Source organism: Perissodus microlepis, chromosome 17 (assembly GCF_051167445.1).
Source record: "Perissodus microlepis isolate ML-2025 ecotype Zambia chromosome 17, ASM5116744v1, whole genome shotgun sequence".
Taxonomy (NCBI): domain Eukaryota; kingdom Metazoa; phylum Chordata; class Actinopteri; order Cichliformes; family Cichlidae; genus Perissodus; species Perissodus microlepis.
This window is the reverse complement of record NC_140477.1, coordinates 1967758-1980483: the sequence shown is the minus strand read 5'-3', so window position 1 is coordinate 1980483 and position 12726 is coordinate 1967758. Positions and strand designations below refer to the sequence as shown.

General features: G+C 43.6%; 2 protein-coding genes across 5 annotated transcripts in view; one reads left to right on the top strand and one right to left on the bottom strand.

The window, feature by feature from the left end:
• The window catches only part of tprb (translocated promoter region b, nuclear basket protein), a 22596-nt gene extending 16304 nt beyond the window's left edge, over positions 1 to 6292 (top strand). The window contains exons 42-50 of the mRNA XM_084910082.1: positions 924 to 1017; positions 1384 to 1547; positions 1647 to 1738; positions 4712 to 4821; positions 4914 to 5012; positions 5193 to 5334; positions 5486 to 5607; positions 5691 to 5786; positions 6071 to 6292. Coding sequence (XP_084766208.1) covers positions 924 to 1017; positions 1384 to 1547; positions 1647 to 1738; positions 4712 to 4821; positions 4914 to 5012; positions 5193 to 5334; positions 5486 to 5607; positions 5691 to 5786; positions 6071 to 6117 — 966 coding nt within the window. The 3' untranslated portion in view covers positions 6118 to 6292. The remainder of the gene's footprint in view (positions 1 to 923; positions 1018 to 1383; positions 1548 to 1646; positions 1739 to 4711; positions 4822 to 4913; positions 5013 to 5192; positions 5335 to 5485; positions 5608 to 5690; positions 5787 to 6070) is intronic.
• On the bottom strand, positions 5904 to 12726 carry prg4b (proteoglycan 4b). 4 transcript variants are annotated; one of them, XM_084910084.1, is made up of 15 exons: positions 12561 to 12726; positions 12375 to 12454; positions 11913 to 12029; positions 11637 to 11759; positions 10760 to 10840; positions 10573 to 10632; positions 10065 to 10124; positions 9777 to 9980; positions 9060 to 9575; positions 8589 to 8675; positions 8251 to 8387; positions 8008 to 8164; positions 7744 to 7851; positions 6849 to 6977; positions 5904 to 6407 (listed from the first exon to the last, which is right to left on the bottom strand). In XM_084910084.1, exons 2-15 carry the CDS (start codon positions 12439 to 12441, stop codon positions 6304 to 6306), a joined length of 1950 nt encoding a protein of 649 aa, XP_084766210.1. In that variant the 5' UTR covers positions 12442 to 12454; positions 12561 to 12726; the 3' UTR covers positions 5904 to 6303. The 4 variants fall into 4 exon arrangements, with proteins under 4 accessions (XP_084766210.1, XP_084766209.1, XP_084766211.1 ...); XM_084910083.1 differs by having other exon boundaries at positions 9060 to 9578; positions 12561 to 12723; XM_084910085.1 differs by lacking the exon at positions 10760 to 10840 and having other exon boundaries at positions 9060 to 9578; positions 12561 to 12719.

The window sequence follows — 12726 nt, the reverse complement described above, 5'->3', positions numbered from 1 at the left end:
TTTTGGTTATTAGCATTTAAAATATAAAGGCTCTTGAAAAATAACACAAAATTAGCTGCCTTTCCAAAAAACCCAAAAACCTTTCAGAAGTAGTTACGGTTTGCATAAAACCCTGTTTACTGTTTCCCTCCCAGACTTCTACACCTCTAATGGGCCAACATTTCTACACAGCTAGGATTTGGCATGTTCTTGACAGCGTTTAAATGCATTTTTGGCGTTTACATGTGGACGGAGATATTTTTCAAAACTGCAGTTTTCAAAAATAGCCTACGTCCACACATACACGGGTAAGTTTAGTGACGGCAGCGGGGAAAAAGCTGTTTCTGTAACTGCATCTTGGCGCTAGACACCTCCGTCCCGAGAGAAGCAGCTGAAATTAACTTAAATTCATTACATTTTCGGTACCGGTACTAGTTTTATTTTGTTGTATTTATCCGCGACACCTTAAAGGCCGGTTCGTGAAAATATTGTCGGGCACAAACCGGTCTGTGGCGCAAAAAAGGTTGGAGACCGCTGCCGTAGAGCACGGGACCGTTCTTAAGAATCGATAAAGCCATCCGTAGTACCTGTTTAGAGTACAGGGAGGCTAAGCAGGGCTCGCCTGTTAGACCACTGGACCGTCTCACTATCTGATTCAGTTTTTCTCTGTGACAGAGGTCAAACTTTTTTTTTAATCTCTCGGCTTCTCTCACAGTTGTTTTAGTTTCCAACGGGGAGAAAGTGAATCATAATCTGCATGTGATGCTCTGCCAGTATACCCTGGCACTGCTTCGTTTTATATGACCTTTCTCTTTCGGCGTTTCCTCTCACTCATCAAAGTTATGTTACTCGTTGGTCTTACCTTCGTTTGCCAAATTTAGCCTTTTGAGTGGTTTTGAATTTCTTCTTTGACTAGTTTCCTTTTATTTCCCCTCGTTTCTCAGGGAGCTGACGTAACGGAGCCGGGCACTGAGACGGAGGAGAGTCTGGGGGCGTCCGACTCCACCCAAAGGCCGGCGGATTCCCAGACACCCAGCTGTAAGCTCCAGGAAACCCTGTCGAATACGTAGCTGTGCCTCAGACTCTGCATGCGCTCACAAACCGTCCCGCCATCCAATTAGTTATCCACAGTCTGCGATGACTGAGAAAGATGCCGTGTTGTGTTTTCTGTCTGAAAGCGAGCGTAACAAAGGTCACTGCTAAGAAGAGATTTGCTTTACGGGTAAAATAAGCAAATTAACCCGACTCACTTATGTTTTAGGTAAAAGGAGGTTTAAATGTCACAACTAACTGGGATATTGATTATAAAGGGAGTTACTTTGTTTACATTTTTGGTGTTTTAAAGTATATTTATCTAAAATCTTATTTTCTCTTGTTCATTTGAACCTTTGAATTCTGTTTTAGTTGAGAGTGGCACAATGGAGGCTTTCTCTGCAGAGCAACCCACAAGTTCTGGTACACGCATGCCCCAGTCGCCACGGAGACCAGTGCATCAGCTGCCTTCACAGCGTATCCCAGTGCGCCGCCAGTCAGTGGGCAGACTTACTCCCGGTGTGCCGGGCAGCGCTGTGAGTCACATCGAAAGGCTGAGAATTTACATCATGATATTCATACGAACCTCTGTGTGAAACCTTTGACCCCCTTTTCTTCCCTCTTTCAATCTGCAGCAGCACTTTTTCGACGAGGATGACAGGATGGTTCCCAGCACTCCCACTCTGGTGGTGCCTCACCGCTCTGATGGTTTCGATCAGGCCATCCAGTAAGTGTCACACACATCGGGCCGCAAGTTGGAACACAGAAAACCTTTTAAATGTTTTAAGGAGCTACACGTTTATACAAACAGTAAATCATTTCGAAACTTCTCCTGGTTTCATTGTGACCTGTGGTTTGTGCAATTCCACTGAAAAATAAATCTTGTCAGTGGAAAAATAAATATTTTGCAAATGTAAATTAGGCTGGTTGTATAAGTGCACACCATTACACTAATACTCTGTTGATGCACCTTTTGATTTGGTCAGTTTTCTTGGGTAGCAGCTGGCTTTCCCACTCTTTGTTGCAAAGCACTCAGATTCTGCCAGATTACGAGGACATCTCTGCACCTCCGTCTTCAGCTCACACCAGTGATGTGGCTCCGGCTGGCTCATTCCAAAACTTCAGTTTTCTGTTTGTTGTTTTTAAATGTATCCTCGGGGTCGTGTTGAAAGGGGAAATTCTTCTCCATCTTCAGCCGTCTGTTTGTTCACCAACGGAAAACCAAAGTGTTTTTGTGCTAAACAAACTGCTGGACTTGCAGACCAAAAATTAACCTTGGTCTTAAGGTTGGACGAATTTATCAATCATTGACGATAGGGCTGTTGGATATAACGATATATATCAGATGACGATATAAAAACGTCTATCGTTTCATTTTACGCTGTCGTTTGTTTCGTGGTGTCGCAAAATAAACTGTTTACGTCAATAATTTTTCATCGTTTTGATGGTCACTGTAGAATTTCTGAAAGTTCTCTGATATTTAATATAACCACACAACGGACGGACAAGCGACTGTTTTATGCGTTGTCGTTGGCAACAACGACGCAACAACGACGTTAAAACCATCGCGTGGCTTTTTAACATAAACCTTTCACAATAAAGCTGAAGATCCTGCTGAGATTTTTCAAAATAAACTGAATTACGTGAAATATGATGCAGAGTGTTTACGGATGAGAAGCTAAAAAGAGCCGTCGGGTGCTAAAAAATCAACCTTAGAGGCTTTTCCCCGCAGCCGTGTAATAAATGCTCACAAAGAAAACTGCAGCTGTTTAAACTTATGTAACACTCGACTCCAGCTACACGACGCGCAGCTGAAAACACTTCACGCAAGTTGAGCTGCCCGAGATTCACAAAATTTACAGAAAATGTAAAATGTTTGTGATTATATGTCGTTGTTGTGACGATAAATGTCTTCTATCGGGATATGAGATTTGTCATATCGCACAGCCCTAATCAACGATAGGCTGAGCCGTTCACCGGTCGTTTTTACAAGAGCGATTTATTTATTTATTTGTCCATGAGTAAGTTTGCTAATAAGGTTGGTTGAAGCATTGTGCCCAAATGCAGCGCTTCACTTACTCAAACTCATAACAGAAGGAAAGAAAGGCAGTAGTCTATGTTCAGAAAAAACAAAACATGTAATTTCAATAAAAAACACAGAGATGGGGAGGGAAACGAAGAGAAACTGGCTGCTTTTTTCCATTATAACTGCGTTTATCTGCCTTACACACTCAACCAAACAACAAATACCAAATTAAACCAAAAGTTAAAAATCAAAATGTTTCTTCAGGCGAACAGAAATTTAAAAAAAAATTAAAAATCCCCAACGTTAAGTCTTTTGTGCAGTTTGGTGCATTTCAAATAAGTGAATAAATAATGCAAAAACTAGCTATATTATTATTATTATTATATTATATTATACTGAAACAAACAAGAAAAGAAATTGTTCTAAGCACACAAATCAGTCTGTGCATGATTATGTTGCTCCACCCCTCAAAAAAGTCACCTGTGTGAATATATCACCTATCGTGATTTAATGGACTGATGAATGTTGGTTGGAAAAATTGTACATATAACTTGACCTGGTCTCATCAGACAGAAACACGTTGTTTTATACACTATCAGTCAAAGGTTTGGACACACCTTCTCATTTAATGTTTTTTCTCTATTTTCATGACTATTTACATCATAGATTCTCTCTGAAGGCATCAAAACTATGAAGGAACACACGTGGAATTATGTAGCCAACAAAAAATTGTGAAATAACTCAAAACACGTTTTAAAATTTAGATTCTTTGAAATAGCCACCCTTTGCTGTGATTGCTGCTTTGCACACTTGGTGTTCTCTCGATGAGCTTCGCGAGGTCGTGGTTTTCCAGCTCCTGGAACATTTATCTGGACTCTAATCTGAGGTGTTGTTAACTTGTGATCCGATGCTCGGATAAATTCATCTTGTTCTTCCTTTTCTGGGCCGGTCCTCATGTGAGCCAGTTTCCTCGTAGCGCTTGATGGTTTCTGCGACTGCACTTGGGGACACATTCAAAGTTTTCGCAATTTCAAACTGACCTTCAGTAATGATGGACTGTGGCCTCTCTTTACTCAGCTCATTGGCTCTTGCCATAATATGAATCCTAACAGCTATCAGCTGTGTACCAACCTGACGTCTGCACAACACAACTGATGGTCCCAACCCCATTAAGTAGGCAAGAGATTCCACAAATAACCTTGACGAGGCACAGATGTGAAGTGAAACTATTTCAGGCGACTGCATCATGAAGCTCATTGAAGAAGGGTTTGCAGCGCTGTCAAAGCAAAGGACGGCTTGGCAACAAATTTAGATTCCATAGATCGTACTTAATATATGTGATTCTTGAGTTTGTATCTACAGTGTGGAAAGAAGTAAAAATACAGAAAAATGATCAAATGGGAAGGTGTGTCCAGACTTTTGACAGGGTGTGTGTGTGTGTGCTGCATTATCCTGTGGCATACATTACTGTAGTACAGCACGTGTATAGGCCCCAAACATGCAGTCATGTAGAGCTGTCTGACTGTATCTCCTCAAACTGAGACTTGAGCTCGTATAAACCAGCTTTTATTCATTCAAACTTGATCATTTGCTTCTAAAATGAAATCTTAACTGGTCCGTTTTGGTCGCTCCTCAGTCGCCTAATTCACGTTCGTGTCTCTTTTTGTTTCTCAGCTCGCCACAGGTAGCTGGCGTGCCGCGCTTCAGGTTTGGCCCTTCAGAGGACATGCCGCAGACCAGCTCTTCCTCACACTCTGATCTGGGTCAGCTCGCGTCACAAGGAGGTAATCTACCAAATGTTTGATAAATGTTAACCCCAAAGAACCATCAGTATGCACCACAGTCTCTTTAACTGCAAACGAATTCTTGTCTTCAGGTCTTGGGATGTATGACAGTCCCCTGTTTTTAGCCACTCACGAGGAGGAGTCTGGTGGACGCAGCGTTCCCACCACTCCGCTACAAGTTGCGGCTCCAGGTATTTGTCTGTCTCTGTCAGTCTGATGTGAAGGGATGTGTCCGTTAAAGCATGTCACACTGCCTTTTCCCGAGCTTCCTCAAAACTATCTTTTCTTGGATAAGTGTGATGAAATTTGGGTTTGGGAGCGCTACAAGTTTGTGGAAAGTTGAAATTTGTTTTCATCTTTCTATCTTCCAGTAACTGTTTTCTCAGAAGTGGCTCAGTCCGACACAACAGAGCACGCCTCTCAGTCTGTTCCCATGGTGAGCACATCAACACCAGGAGCTGCCGGGGCAGGGGAGGAGAGAGACGACGTCTTCCTGGAGCCAGACACTGATAGGTGAGCCTCGCCCTCTCAGCAGCTTGTCACTCCTCGAACTTCTGCCTCTTTGAAACCTTTCGTTCTACTCGGTTTCAGTAACTTCACCAAAATGAGAGAGGTTACGAAGGTCACAGTTTACATAATCCGAGGTGCATTTTGCTTGATTCAGGCCCGGTGCTGAAGTGTCGGTGGACCCCGTGGTGTCTCAGGGCGATATGGAGGAGTCGAGCCAAGCGTCCGACAAGAGCAGCCTCCCCTCCACCAGCCAGGAGCCTTCCTCCAGCTCTGCGGGTACACTACAGCCTCGTGACTGTCCCCATCTGTTTTGTCTTTGTTGCATATTCAGTAGGTTAAGTTTGTTTTTGTTTTTTTAGATACAAGCAGCGCTCCACCAAAACAGTCTCGGCCCGGGCCCAGCAGACAGCTCCAACGGTGGCCGGACAGCCGCGGCGGCCGCATGAAGAGAGGAGGTAACGCGTTTGAAAGCTCGTGGTAGCAGTGATGTAACACGAACGTTATAATGGGCACAAGACTGAGCAATGATTTTATTACTGCTTTAAATGGCCACTCATAAAGGACTTCAGACATTTCATTCAGGCTTTTATTAATGAAAAGCACGACAGGAAACACGGTACATTCATTGTGGTTATTCATAACACATTTTCCACAGTCACTCTGACCATTTTTTATTTTTTATTAATTTTTTTACATCAGTGCAGCAAGCCTGTCTAAAAACATGCTTCCATCTCCACAGGTCAAGCTTTTCCTTCATGGAAACAGGGGAGAAGATTCGCCCGATGAAGGAAAAATCAAAGTGAAGAGCTCATCGTTCCCTTCAGGAAAGCTTTCTGTTGTTATGAAGCGTGTTTGGCTTTGATTTAGTTTCATTTTGTTAATGCGATTAGATACTTTCTTGTAATTGGATCCATCCTGATGTGTTTTATGATGATTATAATAAACTTACAAAGTGAAAACATTTTTGTTGTTTTACTGTGAACATCTGATGAAGTTGTTGGACTGCGGTGATGAGCCGGCCGTAGGAGGAGCGATGACGGGACGTTCACCATCCAACCTCACGTTGTAGGATTTTGCTGCAGAAGTAGAATAAACAGCAAGTTCATTAGACAATTACATTAATAGCTGATACTTACAAAACAATATTTTTCCTTCGTGCCGCTCTATATTCAGGTAGACTGGCATGAACGCGGCACAGAGCTGTTTATCAACACGGTCGCTGTTACAGTTTGTAGTTGACAGCTCGTCTACGGACGTCTGTTTTCTTACGCATCACCATTGAAATGGAAATCTTGACTGTGGGAACTCTGCAATAAATCTGAGCTGCAGGTGAACACCCTAACACACACACACACACACGTGGTCCTTGTTAACGACATGCCGATGGACACGTGAAGGACATTTTGTGCTTCTGAAGTTGAGCAACAAAGGCATGCGTAAACACCACTGCTGCTTTACACAGCCAAATCGCATGCTCTTATTCCAGCTCTGTAAACAGTCCAGTGTGTGTGACTTACGTCCTGAGAAGACAAAGTATCTGTAGCCCTCTGGTTCGGCGGTTGTGGGCACAGACACGGCGGCTGTGACGGCGGGCGGGAAGCCTCTCCAGGATGTCCGAATGTTGATGACCGGTCCTAAAACGGGGGCTGGAAATGAAACGATCAGGTTTAAAATTGTGCCATGAAGCCAAACCATACTGGTGTTGTCCTTACCAGTGCAGTGTTTTTGTTTTGTGAACAAACTCTTAACCCTTGTTCATCCCATAAACCATACGAAGGGTGTTTGTTTCCATTTTCCAGTTATTTGCTCCTCTCCACCGCGCTATGACTCACTTTTTCGGTGCAGTGTGTGCGCTGCAGCTCGTGTACACGTTTAAGCCAAAGTCTAACCAAGCATGGAGCTCTGTAAACACGCTTAACAATAGTGAGGATTGTCCGGGGTTCTCTTCACTAAGTTCACGCACAACTATTGTAAAAGTTAGAGTACAAACATAAAGAGTTATTAAGTTGTGTTCTTTATGAGTTATAAAGAAAGGGAAAACGTTACAATTCAGTGAATGGAAATTGTTTTCATACTTGTTGGATTCTACATTAACTTTTTAAAAGTGGAGGCAAAGTTATTGAACCACCAAAACATAATGATATAATGTGGTGTAAATATTATATTAGAAATATGTCATTATTATTACAGCAGATTATATCAGTAAGGAAGCTGATTGAATATTGACCGATAACTCGTGGCGAAGGGGCGGGATTACTTCTTCCTGCTCCTTTTCTATATGTAGCTGAATCAGAACAGGTAATAGTGAAATGTATTGGCTTTATGTTGTATAGCTGTTTCTCTTCTTTTCTTTGCTAAATGAACTTTGTATATTGTTTACATGATCGAAATAAATAAACAATGATGGGTTACCTGCTTGTCGAACTACTCGGTTGCGGACTGTGTAAATGGCATACTGGACTTTCTTGCCACATGTCGGCCTGACACCAGCCTGGTACGAATACTTCTGAACCATTCCACCTAGGGGAAAAGAAAGTAAACATCTTAAAGCCTTTTTATGTGTTCAAAACATAAACATTGTACACATTGTTTATTACAATTCTCTTTCTGAAGCAATGAACAGCAAAATATATCTTTTCTGGTAGTTTAATAAGCTCCGCCCCCCTAATTTTTTACCTCTCTTGAAGAAGTAGACTGACTCTGCCCTCCTCTTGTACTGGGGCACCGACAGGGCGGCCGTGATGTGGCCCCGCAGCCCGTCGAACCCTGTTGTAATGACTTTGGGATAGCCGGGGTCCAAAGCGTCGTTTTCAAATCTCCAGTACTGACTTCCCTGTGAACACCATGCAGTGTTAAACTCTGGGCAGATAAAGGGTAACGCTGTTCGCTCAGTGGTTCTGCTGAGATTGGTCAGTTTACCTTGAAAATGTACGTCTTGCCCTGGCAGTTACAGCGGGTGAACACGGTGTCAATGGGTGACGGGACGCCCCACTCCTGGGTGATGCCTCTGGGTGGACCTGGCACCCTGTTACTATCCAGCAACCAGAAGTAGTGACCTGTAAAAATGATAATATCACTATATAGGGTTTTAGATAACCTATTGTAACATTGTAATTTCATTCTCTAATTTCCCCTCAGTTCTCTCTGCCTTCAATGCATTCCATTAGTTGCTCTCTTATATGCAAATCCACTGTTGTTGGACTGGGATGACACGACTGATCCTTTTAGAGTTAAAACTGCACAGGAGCTGCACTAACCTCTGAACACCACCATTGTGCCGTTCCTCAGAGTGGTGACTCCACTGACGGGCCGCCCGCTGCATAGGTTTGTATCGTCGCTGTCATCTGGGGAAAGTAAAGACACCCGTGGGAATAAACACCACCCACCACGTAATCTCAGACTGTGTTTCTGGGCGTTGACTCTGATTTTCTGCTGTTTTTGTGAGCTTTTTTTCACCTCTTAAATGTGGCTGAACTTGACTTCCAGTTTCGGAGGAAAGCCAGATTTATTTACAGCGTGAGGGAAAATGAAAAAACAACTGAGCTCATAAAACTGGTAGCAGCCTGTGATTACACGTAATCAAAAGCCTGCGATCGTGCCAGACTCGTAAAACAAATTAGATTTTCGGAAATTTTGGTACTTGTGCCCATCACAGAGTGAGTCCCTCAGGTGTTTTCTGCATGTGACATAAAGAATCTTGTCAAATTATTTTTTTTAAACAGTCTTACCTGCTTGGTAATCTCCTTTATCGTCTATATTCTGGGTTTCCAGGGGCTTCGTGTCAGGTTTAGAAGTGGGCTTAGCTGGGTCTAGCTCGTATGGCTCTGGTTTTTCCACAGGTGGAGTCGGCTCTGGTTCTTGAGCCCCGGTGGGTTTGGAGGTGTCTGTCAGCAGATCGTCTGTGGCATCACTCCACGCTGCAGTTGTGGGTGAGGGAGCGTGGGTGGTCACAGCTTCAACCATTGATATCTCCTCAGATCCCACTGAGGAAGCACTGGTGGAAGGAAGAACTGAAGGGTTGCTCGCAGTGACATCATCAGGGTGGTCTGAAGTGGGTTCCTCTGGGATGGTTGTGGAGGCAGGGGTGATGGTGAGCAGTGAGTTATCTGGTTCATCAGAGGGAAAGACAGCATCCATAATAGCCACTGCTGGTGTCTGCGCGTCCAGCTGTGGGGAGCTGGTTGAAGAACTAGGCTCGACTGAGGGTACTGAAGTTGATGTTGGCTCGCTGGAAATGTGGTCAGCTGCTGTTGTGAGCAGAAAGTCATATCACTGTAAATCAAGTATTTTAATCAATTTAATAAAATAATTAAATATCAATTTGCATATTTCAGTTCCAATTTGTATCTTAGTTGCTACATTTGTGGTTTTTTTCTGCAATCTATTGCTAAAGTAACTCACAAAAACTGTATGAATCAAATACCATAAACAGATATCTCACTTACTCGTGCTGTCACTCGGGGCCTCTGCAGTGGTGCTGACGAGGTCGTCGTTGTCTGAAGTCGGGGTGGCCTCGGTAGAAATCTCACCCAGCGGGTCAACTGTGGAGAGCTCATAATCACTGCTGATCTCCGGGACTGGACTGGCCTCCGGATCTTCAGGTTCAGTTTTAGAAAAGTCATCAGTGGGAAAGATCGGGCCAGACACATCTGTGAGAATGTGACAAGAGCGAGATGAGGTGCGCACTTGGACGTAAGACTTGTGTAACTTTATTGGGAAAGAGCTTTGCTCACCATCAGTGGGATCATCTGGTGGATGTGATGTTGGACCGACCGGAGGAACTGAAGAGTCATCTGTTGGCAGCAGCAGGGTTCACACAAGCATTTTAATCATTTAATCGGCCATCTTTATTTTTCCTACATGTCCTCCTCCGGACTCTGGATGCAAAAGTGTTCAGAGCTTTGATTGAAGAAAACTCCCAGAAAATGTCCTGTCCTCATTTCTGGCATCATTTAGCGCTTTCCTCTCTTGTAACTCAGCCCAACCCTCCCACACACAGTCCACTCACAACAACACTGCTTCCTTGTGTTTCGTTTGGCCTGTGAGGCTAATGCCCCTGGATTTAGCCCCGAAAATAAACCACCGTGACAAATTCGCAGCCATAAACATCCTCCTGACGTAAAATCCACCCGAATCAAGTTCACGACAGTCATCAAAGTGACTGAGTGAACATTTGTTCCCGTCATTAGAGCCAAAAGTTGGATAGCTTTCTCTAGCAAAGTTCAAAAAGAGCAAACTCACCTTCATCGTTTCCCTCACTGAACGTAGAAAGCTGGTCTGTTGCCTCTTTCAAAGTTTGATCTGTGGGAACGTTCACGAACGAGAAATACAAATCACCATTATTGGGGTAGCCCCTATAAAATCTGCCTTTAACCCCAAATGACTGAAAATCTAGGAGGAATCAAACCTTTTACCAAGAAAAATATACCTTTGGATTTGTTATCATTTACATTATTGCATGAACTAGTCTTCTTTGCTGCTGCAGCACTGGCCTCTCCACTGTTCTGTTCTGCAGCAATTACCAAGACAGAAATTATTGTCAAACATCGCATCGTTGCAGATTACTGCATGCGCTGCATGCTGCGGTTATACTGCCGTACTGTGCATGCTGGTGATGGACATGCAGGCAGAGTCAGAGTGGGGATGTCACATTCATCCTGGTCTAAGGAGCTTGGAAAGAAAAACGTCTGGACTTCTTTAAGTTGCTTGAAGACGTTTCACCGCTCAGCCGAGAAGCTTCTTCAGTTCTAGGGTCAAATGGTGGAGAGCCCCAGAGCCCCCTTGGTGTGGTAAGCCCCGCCCTCTGTTCAAAGATGGTCGTTCACAGAGGACATAGATGTTTCTTTCAAACCATCTGTCTTCTCTTTCCAAAATGTGAACATTAGCATCCTCGAAAGAGTGACCTTTGATCTTTACCTTTGTCCCCACCATTTGACCCTAGAACTGAAGAAGCTTCTCAGATGAGAGGTGAAACGTCTTCAAGCAGGTTAAAGAAGTCCAGACACTTTTCTTTCCAAGCTCCTTAGACTATGATGACCTGGATGACTGAGAACCTTCACAGACACATTCATCCTAGTATCTTCCTCCCCATTTGTGCACAATATGCATCACAAATTGCCATAATTATATAATAACAACGTGCATGAGCTGATGGTATATTATATTGATGACTAAATGTAATCTGTTACATAAGGGGTGTATGACTCTACAGATGAACTAAGGATGATGATGAAATCTATCTGTTTAGCATGCATTAAGAATCCCTCACATACACACAGGAGTTGAATGAGCTAGAAAGGACCAACCTTGTGCATCGCAGTGGTCCTTGTAGTCCGGACAGCACTGGTTGTACGTTATGCAGTCAGAGTCACAGCTACACAGGCGGCCTCGTTTGAAGTTTTCTCCACAGCGCCCCTTACATGAGTTTTCTGTTGCGCACAAACACATCATAATAGACACACAAACACAGTGAGACTGCACGGCTGGTTGTTAGACGTTATTATATGTAAGGGTTCAGCAATGGTGACCAAAAATCTAAATTCTGCTGGATGCTATAGATCCAAAAAATGAAAAGGCCTCACTTGTGGTGCACTGAGATTCATAGTCGTTGCAGCACTCTCCATAAGACAGACAGTTATAGTCGCACTGGCATCTGTAACCCCTGTAGTACTCGCCACCGCATCGTCCTCTGCAGCTCGCTGTCAGTAACAGTAAAAGAAGGATAAATGTCAGAGGCAGAGGGTGCAGCGATAAGACGACACCTGCGCTCCTGATGTATCCCGCTTGAGGGCACAGTCTGTGCAACCCTGCCAGAAATTGATTTCTGCAGTAGTGACAAATACATAAGGTACACATAGGTTCCCCCTCAGGTAAATAATTATTTAACAGAGTAAATATGAAAGAGTACAAGCAGAAAAAACCTGAAGCATTCCAGGAAAGGCTTTCATCATTTGTTTTCATTAAAAACAAATGAAACCAAAGAATATTAAAGAATGGAAACCAGTTTAATGTTTCCATGTTACAGGACGACAGGTTATACTCACTCTGAGCGCCACTAAATGTCAAAGCACAAGCCAGAAAAATAAGCGCACAAAGTAGCGTGGAAGACATCCTCCTGTAGAATCTGAAAGTAGACACAAAAGCACGCACACAAACTCCATCATATTTCCAGTGATATTTCTGACTGATGTGCCAAAGAGGGACAACACGGGAACAAAAATGTGGCTTACCTCGCCGGAGCCTTGGAGCACTGCTGAAGGTTCAGCTCCGCCTGCTTTTAAAAGGCTGAGCGCTACAGTGTGACCACCCATTAATTGGCGGATCCTGTCTAATTAAATGTGCAGTGATCTCACAGGCTGTAGGGAGGGTCCTCTAGTCCAGACTGCAGGTCCAGAC